Here is a 15,403-nt window from a genome sequence, read left to right on the forward strand (position 1 = left end):
CCCCACCAGAGGGACATGAACTGGAAGCAGCGACAAGCTGCCCGTTACAGGGGTTGGAACTGGATGAGCCTTAATATCCCTTCCAACCCAAACCAGTCTGTTCTTCTACGACACGATTTAATGAATATGTGTGATTCATTCTGTGGTTCCTTATGTCATAGACCTCCAATATGTAGCAAGAAAAACCACAAGAAGAGGTAGCAAAAAAACAAGCCTCAAGTGTGTCTGCCCAATACAATCCTGTTTTGTGCACTAAGAGCCACGTGTTGGTGTCCGCTAGCTGATGCACCACACCACACATCTGGACATCCCTCCCGCTTCTCTCGCAGCAAGCTGGCCTCCCTGTAGATCCCAGCCATGGCTGTTTGCGCTGCTGTTGAGCTGTAAGAGTATCCCGAATCCCAGGCTGATTGCAATTCTCATCTCCTGCCAGGCCATAGAGAGTTTTGCACTAACTGTGAAGGAAATTGCCCAGCTGTTACAATCCTTTGGCACGGAGCTGGCAGAGACCGAGCTACCGGATGACATGTATTCCATCGAGCGCATCCTGGCCCTGCGCACGGAGAAGTACTACCAGCTCAAGGTATGGATCAGCAGCGTGTTCCCAGCCCCTGTTTGCACAGCCAGGTGGGATCTTCTCCTTCCCTCCCATGTGTATGTGTTGACAGAGAAGGTAAAACACAGCATGACTCGTTCTGTATGTTACCCATCCACTCAAGCAAATCACCCTGCCAGCATCCAGCAGCGTGTCTCCTCTGCCGCCTCCTTGCTGTTTGGTGTGCTCCTCCTGTGGGATTCCCATGTCTCGCTGGCAGGTGGGAGGCTTCATCACCTCCGTGTTCGTGCTCCCGATGGGATTCCTTTTGCTTCGTTCCCACTGTGGGAGAAAGCTGCATGCAGAAATCAGCAGCATGTCTGGAGTGGTTGGTTTGCCCCAGGACTCTCTGCCTGATGCAGCTTCCATGGTGGGGATTAAAGGAACTGTGCCAGAGAGCACCCGAGGAGAAGTGTTTGTGTGTGTGCATGGTACAGAGCATTCAGGATGTGAATGAACATGAGCCTTCGTGTTTTGTCTTTAACAACATTGGCTTCTTTAATATCCTAATATCATTATAGGGGTTAGGGGAAGGTTTAGTGCCCCCAGCTGCTGCTGTGTCAACCTGTGTCTTTGCTGCTTCTGCATCTTTCTGTGGGCAGCAGGAGCCTGTCCCCAAACCCTCACTTCAGAAATGATTCCCATGTTATTAGCCGTGCTTTGTGGCTGGAGGATGGGCTCCTTTGCTGTATGACAGGATTAGTTTCCATCAGTCAAAGAAGTGCATCTATTCTCATTTATAATCACTTGTCATTGGCATGACTGTGAGTTCCCAGAAGGCTGCCCATAAGAAATATGCAGAAGGACATCCAAAGTGTGCTGTGGTTAGGCGTGAATGTATGTGTGTGTGTAGAGAGTATCTTTATAGGTACTGCCAGTCGTCCTTTATTCTTTGAACATGAAGAGAGCTGTAGTGTAAAACAGCAGCTACATATACTGCAGTAGGACTTACTGACTGACACTTCATGCTTAGGATTACATCCAAAGTGTAGGGAGCAAGCACCGACTACACAGTGTAGTCCTGTGTATAAACCAGTCGGTAACACACTTTGCTCTGTGGAGAAATAAACCATGTCATGTGTTTTCATTTACATATAAAGCACAGCAGCACTCGGTACAAGGCATCTGTTGCTTTTAATGCCTCATCCATTAATTCCAAATATCAAAACCACTCATTGGCTTTTGACTGAATTGAAATCCATTGGATTTATTCTTCTGTTCCTTCTAAGACCATGAAGGATGAAAGCAGATGAGAAACCGTGCACAGATTGTGGTGACAGCAAGACACGAGGTCCTTGTCTCTCTCATGACAAGCCCAAGACTGGTAGAGCTGATTCCTGAATCCAGATAATGAGTTGATCAGAATAATTTCTGTAGCTGTGATACTGAACAGAAGCAGGTTGCGAACACAATGAAATAAATGGCAGGAATTAATTAAACAGAGTAACTATGAAATGAACTTCTTTGATACACTGAATGGGAAGAAATCAAGTTAACACCTCTCTGGTAGTCAGGCCACTTTGGCACACGTATAATGAAAGCTTTGAATCAAAAGGGAGTGCAGGGCTCTGGGGAGGGAGATGTAAGAGGATGAAATAACAGCCACCTGCAGTCTACATGCTGCAGAATTCCTCATCCCTTCTGAGTCTCCTGCATGTGATAGTATCAAAAGGAGATAGAGTTTTGCCTTGTGGTCATCTGCTGGGATATTCTAGTGACAGGGATGCAATTTGTCAGTGGACGCTTTGTGTGTGGCAGAGGAGAACCTTCTAGGGCTATGTCCTGCTGCTGCTGGGTGCTGGTGTGTTTAGGTTGCTGTGAGCTATCTGGGGCAGGCAGATGCTTAAGCAAGTCAGTGCTCTGTGAATCTTCCCCCTAAAGTGGTTTTGCCATTGTTTCCTTGCAATAGAAATCTGACCATCTCCTAGGATGGGCTTCTACTCCTCTAGGAGTTGGCTGTCCAATGGAACCATGCACAGGTCTCTCCTTCAGAGCTTCTTCAGCCACGTCTATTCCTTACTTCCTTCTTTCTCACCTCTGTGTTTGGTCTCCCAAAATAGTTGACTGAATGCACCTGTTTGTATGGGGCTGAGCCCAACACAGCACAAAGCACCTCAGCTGATACTACTGATCACACCAAGGCTTTAAATTTTCCCTAAGTGCAAGTTACATTGGCTTGTCTCTATAGGTACAGGTTTTAGTAAGTGGTGCCATGTAGTCGCAGTCCTAGCTTTGTCCCACTATGGGATGCTCTCTTCTTTCAACCTTCTGTCCTGACCTTGATGGAGAAGCACAGCCTTCAAGCAGAAATACTTGCTTGAATATATGAACTTGTAGCTAGATATCTAATATCAACTCACCTGCTCACCAAGGAGGACCCATGCTAGTGCTATCCTCCTGCCTCTTGAATCCTTTAGTGGCCTGACGTTTTCATGTGTGCCAGTTTCCACCCAGCTTGGTGACCGGTCTGTGGGTCAGCCTCCTCCAGCTCCAGGAGCTAACCCCACACTGAGGGAGCTAAAACATCTGCTGTGCGTCCTTTGGTCTGATGGATACTGGTGCTTCATTTCATACAGAGAAACTCGGGCAGGAGAAACATGAAAAGACTTATCCTGTCCTCACCAAATGACTCAGAACTATTTGCATTATACAGGAAGATATTACAGCAGTCACAAAAGAGGGAAACTTGCTTTTGAGCAGCTTTGAAGAGCCGGACTCTGGGGAATGCAGCGAGGACCAACCCCGTGAAAGGCCTGGGGACTGGGAGACTGTGAATCGGTGAGTGCACAGGGGTCCTGTTTGCCTGTTTTGCTCAAGTTATTTAAGCACAGATGTGTTGTTTAGGTCACCTATGCAGCAGGTAAAGATACCAGTGTTTTGCTCCAGATGCATCAAATTGCTGGGAGACTTCTGTCAAATGACTTTGACCTGCTCTGATTTTTCCCCCCACTGACTCAATGAGGCTGTGGAGCAGATGCAGGGTTCTCCCCACGCCAGGCTCTTGGGTATTGAAAGCCAGGTTGGACACAGGGGCTTGGAGTGACCTGCTCTAGTGGAAGGTGTCCCTGCCCATGGCAAGGGGTTAGAACTAGGTGAGCTTTAAGGTCCTTTCCAACACAAACCATTCTGTGATTCTGTGTTATTCAAACAAATGGGGATAGCAACAACTGCTGCACACAGGTGCTGTCATCTGCAGTGATGATTCCATTAACATTCTCTTTGAGCTCCTCACAAGTCATATATATGCATCTACTGACTTCTAAGAGTTTGGGTCCAGAAAACCCATCTCTGCTTGTCCTCTGTTTGCAAACTGTTCCTTTTCCTGTGCTGCAGGTTACTTGGTCAGTTGCGTGAGATGGAGACTGCTTTTGATGGCTTCTGGGAAAAACATCAGCTAAAAATGGAGCAATATTTACAACTGTGGAAGTTTGAGCAAAGTTTTCAAGAGGTATGGTCAGACACGCTGCTGCTGCTGGTGGAAGGAAGAGCTGGAGACGGAAAGGAGGGGAGATGAGAGAAGCTTTTGTGCTTTTTATTTTAGGAGTGCTTAATTCATGCTGCAGTTCCTTGGCTCTGGCGGGGCTGGCTAGCTTGGGGAGACCACTGTGCTTCCTCATCCAGAGCTAATTTAAGTATCACTGCCCTGCAGTCACAGAGATTTTGCTGATCTTTGAATTTAGTAATTAGTTCTTGGGCAGTAGTTTTATGCTGGAATTTAGCAGTCTTGGCTAAAGTGTGATTAATTTCAGTCTGAGAATGATTTTCTGCCTGTGCTTTGTATCCTTTTTGCAGCAGTCTTCTTCTTTGTGTCTAGGTCAAGAATGCCATTGAATTTCTCACGGGTCAGCAAGCAGAGCTGCCTGACACTGGTGACAGTGTCCTCCAAGTAAAACAGAGGCTCAAGGACTTGGCTCATTTCGATGGTATGGCTCAGGTGAGATGAGCTTTCACAGAAAGAAGCACTAATGAAACACAAGAGGCACGTTCTGTGTTTGTGGTGGGAGGTGTTTTCTGGCATTACCTGGTTCTAGTGTAATCTGTTGGGAAGTGGCTGCACGAGAAGGATTGATTTTGTGTCTTTGCTGCGTGCAGAAATGCTGTGATCACTCTGAAAGCCAGAAACAGGGTATTTAATTATCATAGTTAAAATAAATCGCTGAGCCACCAGAAAAATCTAGAGCAGATAAATGTCTGAACATAGGGGAGGCGTGGGATTTAATGAGCTGGAAGAGGGATTATTTATATGTTAAGTGCTTTAGCAGTGCTAATAGGCAGAGACTGGTTACCAGGCACATGGAGAGGCAAAAAAAGTTGCTATCTTGATGTGTCTGTGATTTGAACACAACATATGGGTGTAGAAAGACTAAGAGATGTAGGGGAAAGAGGAGTGGAGAGAGATGATTCACAGGAGCCTACGGAGGATGTGACTTTTGCAAAGGGATGTGCTTGACAAGTGGGTCAGGGTCTGTGGGGAGATCCTGAGGGATCTGGACACAACCCCCAGGGGCTTCTTGGAAAATAAGAGTCTTGGGGAAAGGTCCATGGTTTTCTGGCCATTTGAATGAAATGTGTGTGGAGAGAGGAGGAACAAGAGACCAGGCAGGCAGGGTGCTACAGGGAAGCAGTCCCAACAGAAAGCCAACCCTGGAGAAGACATAACCATTACACTGACCAGCACCAAGCTTTGCTGCAAAGGGCCTGGTTTGTTTTCACTATAAACCTTAACTGCTCAAGTTCCCTTTCATGTTTATGTGCACAGTGTGCTTAAACTGGGCATGAGGCACAGGTTTTTATAGAGTGCAGTTCCTGGGGATGGCACCAATATGTTTCCAGCATTGCTAGTTTGGTAAAATACTGTTTTCTTCTTCATCCTCTTTTTGGATAGCAGAAGTGGGTTTTTTTCCCAGATGATGGGTGCCATTTTATCCTGTATAAGCCACCTATTCTATTTATCCCGTGTAAGCCACCTGGCTGCTTCTATTGGCAGTCCTCTCCATGAGTACCTGAAATCTGGGAAGATGAGAAAGTGCAAGGGGGGATGGCTTTAATGTGCCAGAGGGGAGATTGAGATGAGCTCTTAGGCAGAATCTCTTCCCTGTGAGGGTGCTGAGGCGCTGGCACAGGGTGCCCAGAGAAGCTGTGGCTGCCCCATCCCTGGCAGTGTTCAAGGGCAGGTTGGACACAGGGGCTTGGAGCAACCTGCTCTAGTGGAAGGTGTCCCTGCCCGTGGCAGGGGGTTGGAACTGGATGAGCTTTAAGGACCCTTCCACCCAAACCAATCTGTGATTCTGTGATGCTCTGATTCCACGTTGTTATATGTAGACATTTTGACATTCACTAAGTGTGCAATCCATTGTCTTTCTTTCCCTGAAGGATCTGATTGGAAAGGCTCAGGTGGTGATACTACATGGACACCAGCTAGCAGCAAACCATCACTACGCCCTCAACTTAATCTGCCAGCAATGCAACGAGCTGCGGCACCATTCTGATGTCTTGTCTGATGAGATCAAAAGGAAGCAGATGCGGCTGCAGAAGACCCTGGATCTCCATACCCGTCTTCAGCAGGTAGAGTTCAGAGACACCGTGCCCTGAGAAGCAGATGTCAGCTTCTCCATGGGGTTAGCATCAACACTTCTTAACTGGGCCCATCTGAAAGCTGCAGCTTTGCTTCAGCAGTTCCTAGTAGGAAAGTGTCCCACAGAGGCTGGAGGAGTGCTTCACCCCTCACTTAGCTGGTTAAATTAGCAAACAGCTATCTGCTGCTGCTGTGAATAGTCAGCAGAAAGAGGTGGGCATCTCTTCAGAACACCAAAGTTCAGCTGCTGCTGTAGGTCATGATTTCACGCTGTGTCCATCTATTAATTGACTTTTGAGGTTTCCACACTGAGTGCTATAGAGGGGATGCTTTTGGGTAAATGCCAACCCATTTTTCTTAGAGATTTATAAAGAATGAGCATAGCTGACTGTAAAATGAGGTGACAGATTGGTAGATAGGCACAGCTGCTGTGTGCTAGCATGGAAGTGGAGTCGTGTGGCTTCAACACTCCTTGATATCTTAATCAGCATCAAATACTCATTTAGGGAAATTCACGCTAATTAGGCCAGAAGGCACATGGCTGTTATATGCTGGAGGCCATTAAGAGAAGCAGTGAGGTTTGGCCCTGTTCCATTTCACTGGTCTGGGGGACTTGGGACTTGTTTTACCCCTGTGTGTGCTCCACATCAGTGTTGTGTTAATGTGTGGGGACGAGCCATTCCTCAGCCGGCTCTCAGCTTCAGGGCAGTGTCCTCTCCTGGGCCCCTCACAGTCCTGGTTGGTGCTAGTGGTGTAGCCCGTGGGCTCTGCTGGAGCACGCCATGGTCCTGCTCTCCATGGTCTCTCTTCCCATTCACAGGTCCTCTTGGCTGCCCCATCCGTGGCAGTGTTCAAGGCCAGGTTGGACACAAGGTCTTGGAGCAACCTGCTCTAGTGGAAGGTGTCCCTGCCCGTGGTAGGGTTGGGACTGGGTGAGCTTTAAGGTCCCTTCCAACTGAAACCATTCCATGATCTTCTCATACCTGTGTACACTACAGTGTGTGAGTACCAGCTGAACCTATTACCTGTGTGTTAAATGTTGGAAGTTCAAAGTACAATTTGAAATCCTCTTTTTCTTTATTTAAGACATGAATGCAATTTCTTTGATCATTTCTCACAGTTTAGGTCTGCACTGAGCCAGGCATTTACCACAAAAACCCCTGCCTGTCTCCTTGTAAACTCTAGTCTTCCCTTTAGCTTTCTGAGTTAGATAAATAAAGATTTGCTTGTCATTTGTCTCAACTACGCACCAAATAGTGCTGCTGTGTCACTTATAGCTCTGGTTTTATCCAGTGGGAGCACAACTTGGCTGTGTATGGTGAGGACCCTCCAGCCAAACTGTGGCCTTTCTACTAATCAGAACCAATAGCTGCTGAGGTTTTTAGGGGTACTAATTAACTCCAGGTTGAACATACAAGTCTGGTAAATGATACTCCTCATGGGAATATTGGTTTAGCAAGGGTGCCACTGATGGTCTCGCTCCTTGTGCTTGCCCTGTGCTGTCACCAGGCTCTGCAGTGCTGTGATGAAGGTGCCTACCTGCTTGCCAACCAGCAGATGGATAAGTGCCAGTCTAAAGAAGGCGCTCAGAAAGCTCTCCAGGACATAGAAAGGTTTCTTGAAAGCTCTTCAACCTACTTAAACTATGATCCCCAAGCCCTACACTACGATTTTGAGTCAGTCTTAACATCGGAACTGAAGGTAAGCAACCCCTCCAGTTCCTTGTGACACAAGTATAAAGCAAGTGCATGGGGTTGTCAGCTTTTTAGTCCTCTGTCGGGGGTCAAAGTGCAAAATACTGGTAGTTATTTGATCACAGGAGTCTCTTTCACTCTCTGCAGTGCCAGATACAGTCAGTGCAGGTCAAGCTTGAAAATGTTCGAAGCATGTTTGAGAACCGTCAGTCTTGCTTCAAGAAGCTGCTGGATAAACACGTGCGGCCTGTCCAATTGGTAGCCCCAAGGCCAGAAAATCCACCAAGATCAAAATCACCACTGTTCTCTCCCAAACATGGTAAAATACTTTACATTCATGGTGTTTTCAGATGATGTTTTTGCTTTTGGAAGACTAAGACTGAGGATGGTCTTGAGAAACCAGCTAAACCTTGCTGGCTGATACAATCGCTGTGTAATGCTAAGTGTATATGAGACGATTTATTGTCTTCCAGTTTTGTGTCCTGCCTCATATGGGAACACATTTTGTGTTCCCATACGTGTGTGAATAATAGGGCTGGTTGCTTGGTATTTATTTTCACTTCCTACTCAGTGAAACAAGAGAGTTGTAAACAGTGTGTGCTTCCTGTTCTGCTTTACTAGCATCCTACTGGGCTGAAAACTGGTGAATTAGTACTACAGGGAGAAAAGGCAAGGTTTATACATGTATTAGTATACCTATTCTTTGTGGCTGTCTTGAGCTGGAGCTGACATAAAGTTAGACTGATGTTTGTAAAGGAGCTTGGAGAGATGAGGAGCATTAATCTCATGAACAGAACTGAGCTGGATGCTTAACTCCCTTTGATTCCTCGAGGATGTCTTCCTTAAATCCCAGTTGTGGAATAATTAATGCCCATAAAAGTACAAATTCTGCTTGAGCTGAGGTCAGTGAATGTTCTGCCCTGATTTTGGTAATGGGATGTGGCACAGTGTTAGCTTTAAATGATAACATTACAACTTCAACCCTTGGCAGCCCTGTGTGTATTGGAATTAAAAAGTATTCTGAAGTAACATCCATGTATTTTAAACGAGGGACATACAATGTTCTGTGGGAATATTAAATTCAGTGGTCTGACTGCATAAAGCAATGAAACATTTGTGTTTTAACACAGAATTTTTATGATGAGTTAATGAATATTGGTTATGGTGAATTGTAGCGGGTATCATACAACAGTAAATGTGGCTCCAGTTCATAATGTAAATAGCCAAGCTAGTGGCGGGATGGGGATGAAGGCAGAGGCAGTGAGGGGCATTAAACTACCCAAGATACAAGCCAGTGCAGCAAATAAATCCCAGATTTCCTCTTCCCAGGCTGATGCCACCTTCACTAGACCACACTGCCCTCTGAATCCCATCAGGAAAAATGCTCTGAGTCTTTCAACAGGAGTATTGCCCATTACTTAACGTAACTGTTCCAGCTTTCTAGAAACAGGAAAGCACCAAGGAGGAAATACTGACTGAAAGAGTAGGGGTAAATGGGTGGCCACCTCTGTGGGATGTTGTGAGACCATCATCAATTGGCTGAACTCGTTTCATGCCTTTATGGGATGCACGTTCTTCTAGCAAAGGCACTCGGTCGCCTGCAAAGCACCAGTATCCTCCATTAATCCTCTTCCTGAAAGAGATGATCAAGTGTGTTGAAATGAGCATAGCCAGCAGGCAGGGAAAGACAAAAGGCTTCTCTTTGGATAGATCATGCAGAGAAAGCATTTAATAAGACCTCTGTTTGATACAAAACATCAAACTGCTGCGGGCCTGCTGGCATGATGTGCAGTGTCAAAGACACATGCTGGGCTCTGCTGGGAGTGCTTTGAGATGGATGGTTTTATGGTGGGGATTGAAACCAAGCCACCTGTGAGCACGGTACTTTTGTCCTCTTTTTATTTCTTTCCTTTGTTTCTGCCCCTCTTCTTTTTCTGTCTGAGGACAGATGCTTCCTCTTTCATCTCTATGCTGGATTTGAAGCCTGTCTGATAAATGTGGGTCTAATTTTGAAACCACTTTTCTGGGGGGGAACAAAGGAGTAAATCTGTCCTGTCCTGAACCATAAAACGTAGTGAGATGTGCAGAATTGGTACAGGAGGCTGCAACAGAGCCCTAGTGATGGAGCAAATTCACTCCTGCAGCAGAACGCCGGGCTGGAGCTGATGACTCTCCTGTCTAACTTCCTCTCTGTGTTCCCTTCCTTCCAGTGGGACCCCTGGCAACTCCTTGCTTCTTTTGGGTTTTTCTGTCCATGATGGGTCACACCACTTGCATGCTTCCAACCTGTTCTCCAGCACCCAGATCTCTCTCCTTCCTCATGTGGTGGGTTTACACGTGGAGGTCTGTGGCCTCATTGACATGATAATGCATCAGAGCTTTATCTTGGAGCAGCCCCACATGAAGATGGGGAGCCTACTCTCCATGAGGGTTTGCATTCCTCTGCACCCATTTTTCTCCTTACATCTTCTGCTTCACAAAAGGTGGCTCTTCAGTGTCAGTGCTGTTCAAACCTTCAATGTAGACACAGCTGGTGTTGCAGCCGTATGTGCTGTGATACCTTTTTTTACTGTAATGGAAAGATATTCCATTAGTCCAGTTAATTTTTTGTTTTTCCTTTGCTAACCTCTTTTTTTTCCCTATTTGTAAAGAAGGTGAATATTGCATATCAGAATGTGTTCAGTCTTGGTCCATCTCACAGTTTGGTGCAGCCACTGGGGCTGGCTGGCACATGGACCTATCACTGAGGCTGGAGAAATCCATTATTGCCTTTCACACTGGGGGAAAAGACCCTTTGGGTGAAGAATTGCCACATTGACTCTTGAGGCTTAAGAAGTATTTCAAAGATGCTGTGTAACTCATTGGGGAGATTGATGCTTTATTTTTAAGCTTCCAATTTACCTCTGAAACCCAAAGTATTACAAATTGTAATTGTTTACTGACAATAGCAATGAATTCATTCAAGTGGAGAAACAGTTTATACCAGCTGAGCATCTGCCCTACATTCATAAAAAGACTTTTTATCCCAGTAGGGGATGTTCCTTTTGGTAGCTTGATTTTATTGTTTTCTATCATTTGCATAGGCTTTGACCATCTCAGGTTTTGATCACAGTACTCACTTGATGGATGTTTTGTATTTTTCTCATTATTTCTTACTTTATAGCCTTTAGGATCATCCACGTGACTTGTGCTATTTGGATTTAGTATTGTTGTTTGAGATGGATACCCTTTATTTTGTCAGTTTGCTTGTAGTAGCTCCTCCCCTATAAAGACAGGCTGAGAACATTGGGGCTGTTCAGCCTGGAGAAGAGAAGCTGCATGGAGACCTCAGAGCAGCTTCCAGGGTCTGAAGGGGGTTACAAGGGTGCTGGAGAGGGACTCTTCATCAGGGACTGGAGCGATAGGACAAGGGGTGATGGGTTTAAACTGAAACAGGGGAAGTTCAGGTTAGATATAAGACAGAAGCTCTTCCCTGTGAGGGTGCTGAGGCGCTGGCACAGGGTGCCCAGAGGAGCTGTGGCTGCCCCATCCCTGGCAGTGTTCAAGGCCAGCTTGGACACAGGGGCTTGGAGCAACATGCTCTAGTGGAAGGTGTCCCTGCTTGTGGCAGGGGTTGGAGCTGGAGGAGCTTTAAGGTCCCTCCAACACAAACCATTTTACAATTAGCTAACTAATGACTCATTCTTAAAACACATCCCATTTTTCTTTGTGATTACTAGTTTCTATTTGAACCATCTCCTTTGCTATAGATGCACGTGACACAATTATGTTTTCTTCTACCCAAGGTGTGGATTTTAATTCCAGTTTGAAGTTTTCATTTGATCTCTCTCTCCCTGGGAAGAAAACGTCAAGGAAAACCCCAAGTTCTCGCAAGGTAAAAACTGTTCATGAAACCTCAATGAGTTTTATGCACTGAAGAACTGAAACCCTTCTAAAAATTCATTGTCCTTAGACTTTGGATTCAAGGATGCTCTATTTTGTTTCCTTTAAAAACACTTTCATATCCATATGGTTTAGCTGGCTTACTCCAGCACCTGAGATCTATCTGGGATTGTTTCTCCAAATCACAGAGACTGATTTCCTGTGTGTTATATCCTGAATTTGGTCTTTGGCTAACAGTGATACCTGTCACTGGAAAGGAAAACGTTAGGAAAACTGCCCATCTGCCGGTGTTTCTCCTATGAATTATGTTACCAGTGTTCTCAGATTTTATATAGCAGAGTAATTTCTGGGAATATTTGGCTATCCATTATGTGCTATGTTGTTTATAAGCTGTGTGTCACAAAGGATTTCTTAAAAGGAAGCATATTCCATCCTTCCCTAAAGAGTTCCTGTGCCAACATCAGGGGCTGGGTTCATCTTGCCTCTGCATGACCTCCCTGCAGCTCTTCCCAGTGCATCCCGTTTCTCTTCCAGATTGAAGTCATGCATGACTACCAGGAAAAACGGAATTCCTTGCAGTATTTTATATCAGACAGTGATGACAACTTAGATATACTAAAAGGGTAAGTTTTCACCCTTCTACATCACTCAATGTGACATTTATTTCTTGCCTCATCCACGTCTTCCTCCAACCGGACGTAGGTGTTATCTCTTGTGCTTTTACCTGTTTATCATCCCTGTGTTGGTTGTTCATGAGATCACACTATGGTTTGGGATGGTTGAACTGCACTGTGGGGTTTTCACACACATAAAAAGAACATAATTCTATTTCTTTCTGTATTTTAGCCATGTCATAAATGAGCTTATAGAAACAGAGAGAGTGTACGTGGAGGAGCTCTTCACTGTTTTGACGGTGAGTCACTTCTTCAGGTTGCTCATTACAGTTCCCCAGTGACTTGTACAAAACAGAATGTGCCACCCTGTCAAACTAAGCAAAGATGTGGTGGGGCAGGTTTCCCCCAGGCTGCCAGATCCCAAGCTAGGCATAAATGTTCATGTTTTCTCCTTAGGTTGCCTTTGTTGGAGGCATCTGCAGGAACAGTTGGTGTCAGGATGAGCTTTTCATCTAGAATGAGGGAGAAACCTTCTGTTTGTACACAAAAGCACTGGTAATTTATCAGTGCCTGGGAAAACGTACAAAAAAGCTGTGATATTTTTTAACTGTTCTCTGATTTCCTTTACCTTTTGGAGTCAAAGAAGCTTGTGTTTTCTCCTTGGGAGGATCCTGTCCTGGGTTTGTGAACATAAAAAGCAAATTTCCTTAGAAACCAGTTTATAATTTCTCTTACTGCTATTTTAGACACTTTTAATGTATTCCAAAAGAACTCTTGCTGATGGCCAAACCAAGCTGGCTGTTAAATAGCACTCCCCCTTTGTGTTTTGCCCAGGAGCAAGCAGGATATAAATCTGTTGGGCTCCAGGTAGCTACATGTAATTGCTCTGCACTGATTTTTGTTGTGTTGAACCACATTCTGTGTGATAAAGCAGTTGGCAAGTACACAGATTTATTACTGTGCATATTGAGTCTAGATAGAGAAAAATGGACAGATAGATTAAAGCTTTCTGAAAATAGTGTTTCCTTTAAAGAGGGCAGCCTGCTTGCACTGGTTGAATGTAAATGACTAATTTTCCAGATAGTTATCTTCTCCTGCATCCTTAATCAACTACAAAATGCCTGCTTAGTGTAAGGAATACTGATTCCAACTACAGTGGGTGTGAGAGATTCATTTGGAAAGCCAGAGAAGATGTGCTGTACATACTGAATAAATTCTTGTGAACATTTTTACTTCTTATGTTGAAAAGGGTCTCAGTTCTTAGTGTGACTTTCATTCTCTGTGCAATGCTTAGTGACTTGTGTGGCCAGCTTGAGCTGTGGCTAGGGGCCACTTGATGTTTTCTTTGCAGTGATGATTCTGAGCTCTGGCCATGCCTTCTCCCTACCCTACAGTTAGGATGTTTACCCCATCTGGTGATGTTTTTGCACTGGTGTGGTGATGTGATGTTACCAAGGGGAACTTCACATTATTTCCTACTTCCACCCAGCAGTTTGTGCCCAGGGACTGAAACACAGGGGTTTAGAACAAAAATAAGGAAATAAAAGGGATGTCGCACCCTGAAACAAAGTAGATTGTACGGGAAGTCTGTTCACGTCCCTTTTTCATCTGCCTTCGAGGAGATGCCAAACCAAGGCCTTACCAACTGAGTGATGAGCCCTTTTTGCATCCCGCAGGGCTACAGAGCTGAGATGGATAACCCTGCCATGCTCATCCTCATGCCTCCCATGCTGAGGAACAGGAAGGATGTCCTCTTTGGAAACATGCCTGAGATATACGACTTCCACAACAAGTACTGGCTTTGTTCCCATCTTTATCAGACTGATTTCCTGTAACAACTCAGTACCCAAACCATCCCTCCTTGCTCACTGCTGCATTTTGCCTCTTCTCCCATCTCTTGCAGAATTTTCCTGCACAGCTTGGAAAGCTGCCTGGGAGCACCTGAGAGAGTGGGATTTTGTTTCCTAGACAGGGTGGGTGACTCATTTTCACATATAAAGCAGACTGGAAGGCCAATGTTTCTCCTGGTTTGTCGTACTCTGAGACATCTCAGTTCTTCCAGTTGAGCAAGATGCCTCTGATGCACACCACCAACAGCGAGGCTGGGAGTGTGGGTGCATGGCCAGCAGCAGATGGGGCGAGCAGCAGTCGTGACTACACTGTGGTCTGCTGTGATTCCCAGCAGTGGGGTGTTTTAACCCAGACTCTGACTTTTAGATGTTGAAGTTGGCAGCAGAGAGAAAAGCAAATGTACAGCTTGGGTGTTCGTGTGGTTTGGCTGCCCAGCAGGCTTTGTGCATGCGTGTGACTTGTCTTTCGGCTTCCCTTGCAGCGAGAAGATTTCCAGATGTATGAGAAGTACTGCCAGAACAAGCCCCGGTCAGAGTCCCTTTGGAGGCAGTGCTCCGAGAGCACCTTCTTCCAGGTGAGCTGTTTGTTTCCACGGAGCCAGGCATCATCCTGGGACACTCACTTGTCCCAAACACCCTCCTCAGCATCCCACTGTTCACCATTGCAGGAAGCCTCACAAAAACCGCAGTTGGAGTTTCTTGTACACAGGGATTTTAAGGCAGGTCCATTCGTTACATTATTTTTCACATGTCTATAAAATCCCTTTAGTTCATGTTTTTACATGAAATCTTTGGAGTCATCAAACCACACTAGTCATGCTGGTGGAATCATAGAATCATAGAGTCGTTTGGGTTGGAAAGGACCTTAAGATCTAGCTCCAACCCCTTGCCATGGGCAGGGACACCTCACACGTTGCCCAAGGCTCTGTCCCGCCTGGCCTTGAACACTGCCACCCATGCAGCATTTACCACTTCTCTGGGCAGCCTGTGCCAGCACCTCAGCACCCTCACAGTAAAGAACTTCTTCCTTATATTCAGCCTGAACTTCTCCTGTTTCAGTTCAAACCCATCACCTCTTGTCCTGTTGCTACAGTCCCTGATGAAGAGTCCCTCTCTGGCACCCTTGTAGGCCCCTTAGGAATAACTGGTAGGAATAACTACTGAGTTGGTGCAGAACTTACTCAGAATTCTTT

General features: G+C 45.6%; 1 protein-coding gene across 1 annotated transcript in view; it reads left to right on the plus strand.

Moving 5' to 3' along the window:
• Positions 1–405: 405 nt before the first annotated feature.
• MCF2 (MCF.2 cell line derived transforming sequence) overlaps positions 406–15,403 on the plus strand; it is a gene marked incomplete at both ends in the record, with an annotated part of 20,702 nt that continues 5,704 nt past the window's right edge. Inside the window, 13 exons of the mRNA XM_010015005.1 lie at positions 406–583; positions 3,249–3,373; positions 3,929–4,043; positions 4,410–4,529; positions 5,969–6,160; positions 7,680–7,871; positions 8,012–8,183; positions 11,650–11,738; positions 12,281–12,369; positions 12,593–12,659; positions 14,037–14,152; positions 14,264–14,333; positions 14,693–14,785. Coding sequence (XP_010013307.1) covers positions 406–583; positions 3,249–3,373; positions 3,929–4,043; positions 4,410–4,529; positions 5,969–6,160; positions 7,680–7,871; positions 8,012–8,183; positions 11,650–11,738; positions 12,281–12,369; positions 12,593–12,659; positions 14,037–14,152; positions 14,264–14,333; positions 14,693–14,785 — 1,618 coding nt within the window. The remainder of the gene's footprint in view (positions 584–3,248; positions 3,374–3,928; positions 4,044–4,409; positions 4,530–5,968; positions 6,161–7,679; positions 7,872–8,011; positions 8,184–11,649; positions 11,739–12,280; positions 12,370–12,592; positions 12,660–14,036; positions 14,153–14,263; positions 14,334–14,692; positions 14,786–15,403) is intronic.

Source organism: Nestor notabilis, unplaced genomic scaffold (genome assembly GCF_000696875.1).
Source record: "Nestor notabilis isolate BGI_N333 unplaced genomic scaffold, ASM69687v1 scaffold7090, whole genome shotgun sequence".
NCBI classification, from domain to species: Eukaryota; Metazoa; Chordata; class Aves; order Psittaciformes; family Psittacidae; genus Nestor; species Nestor notabilis.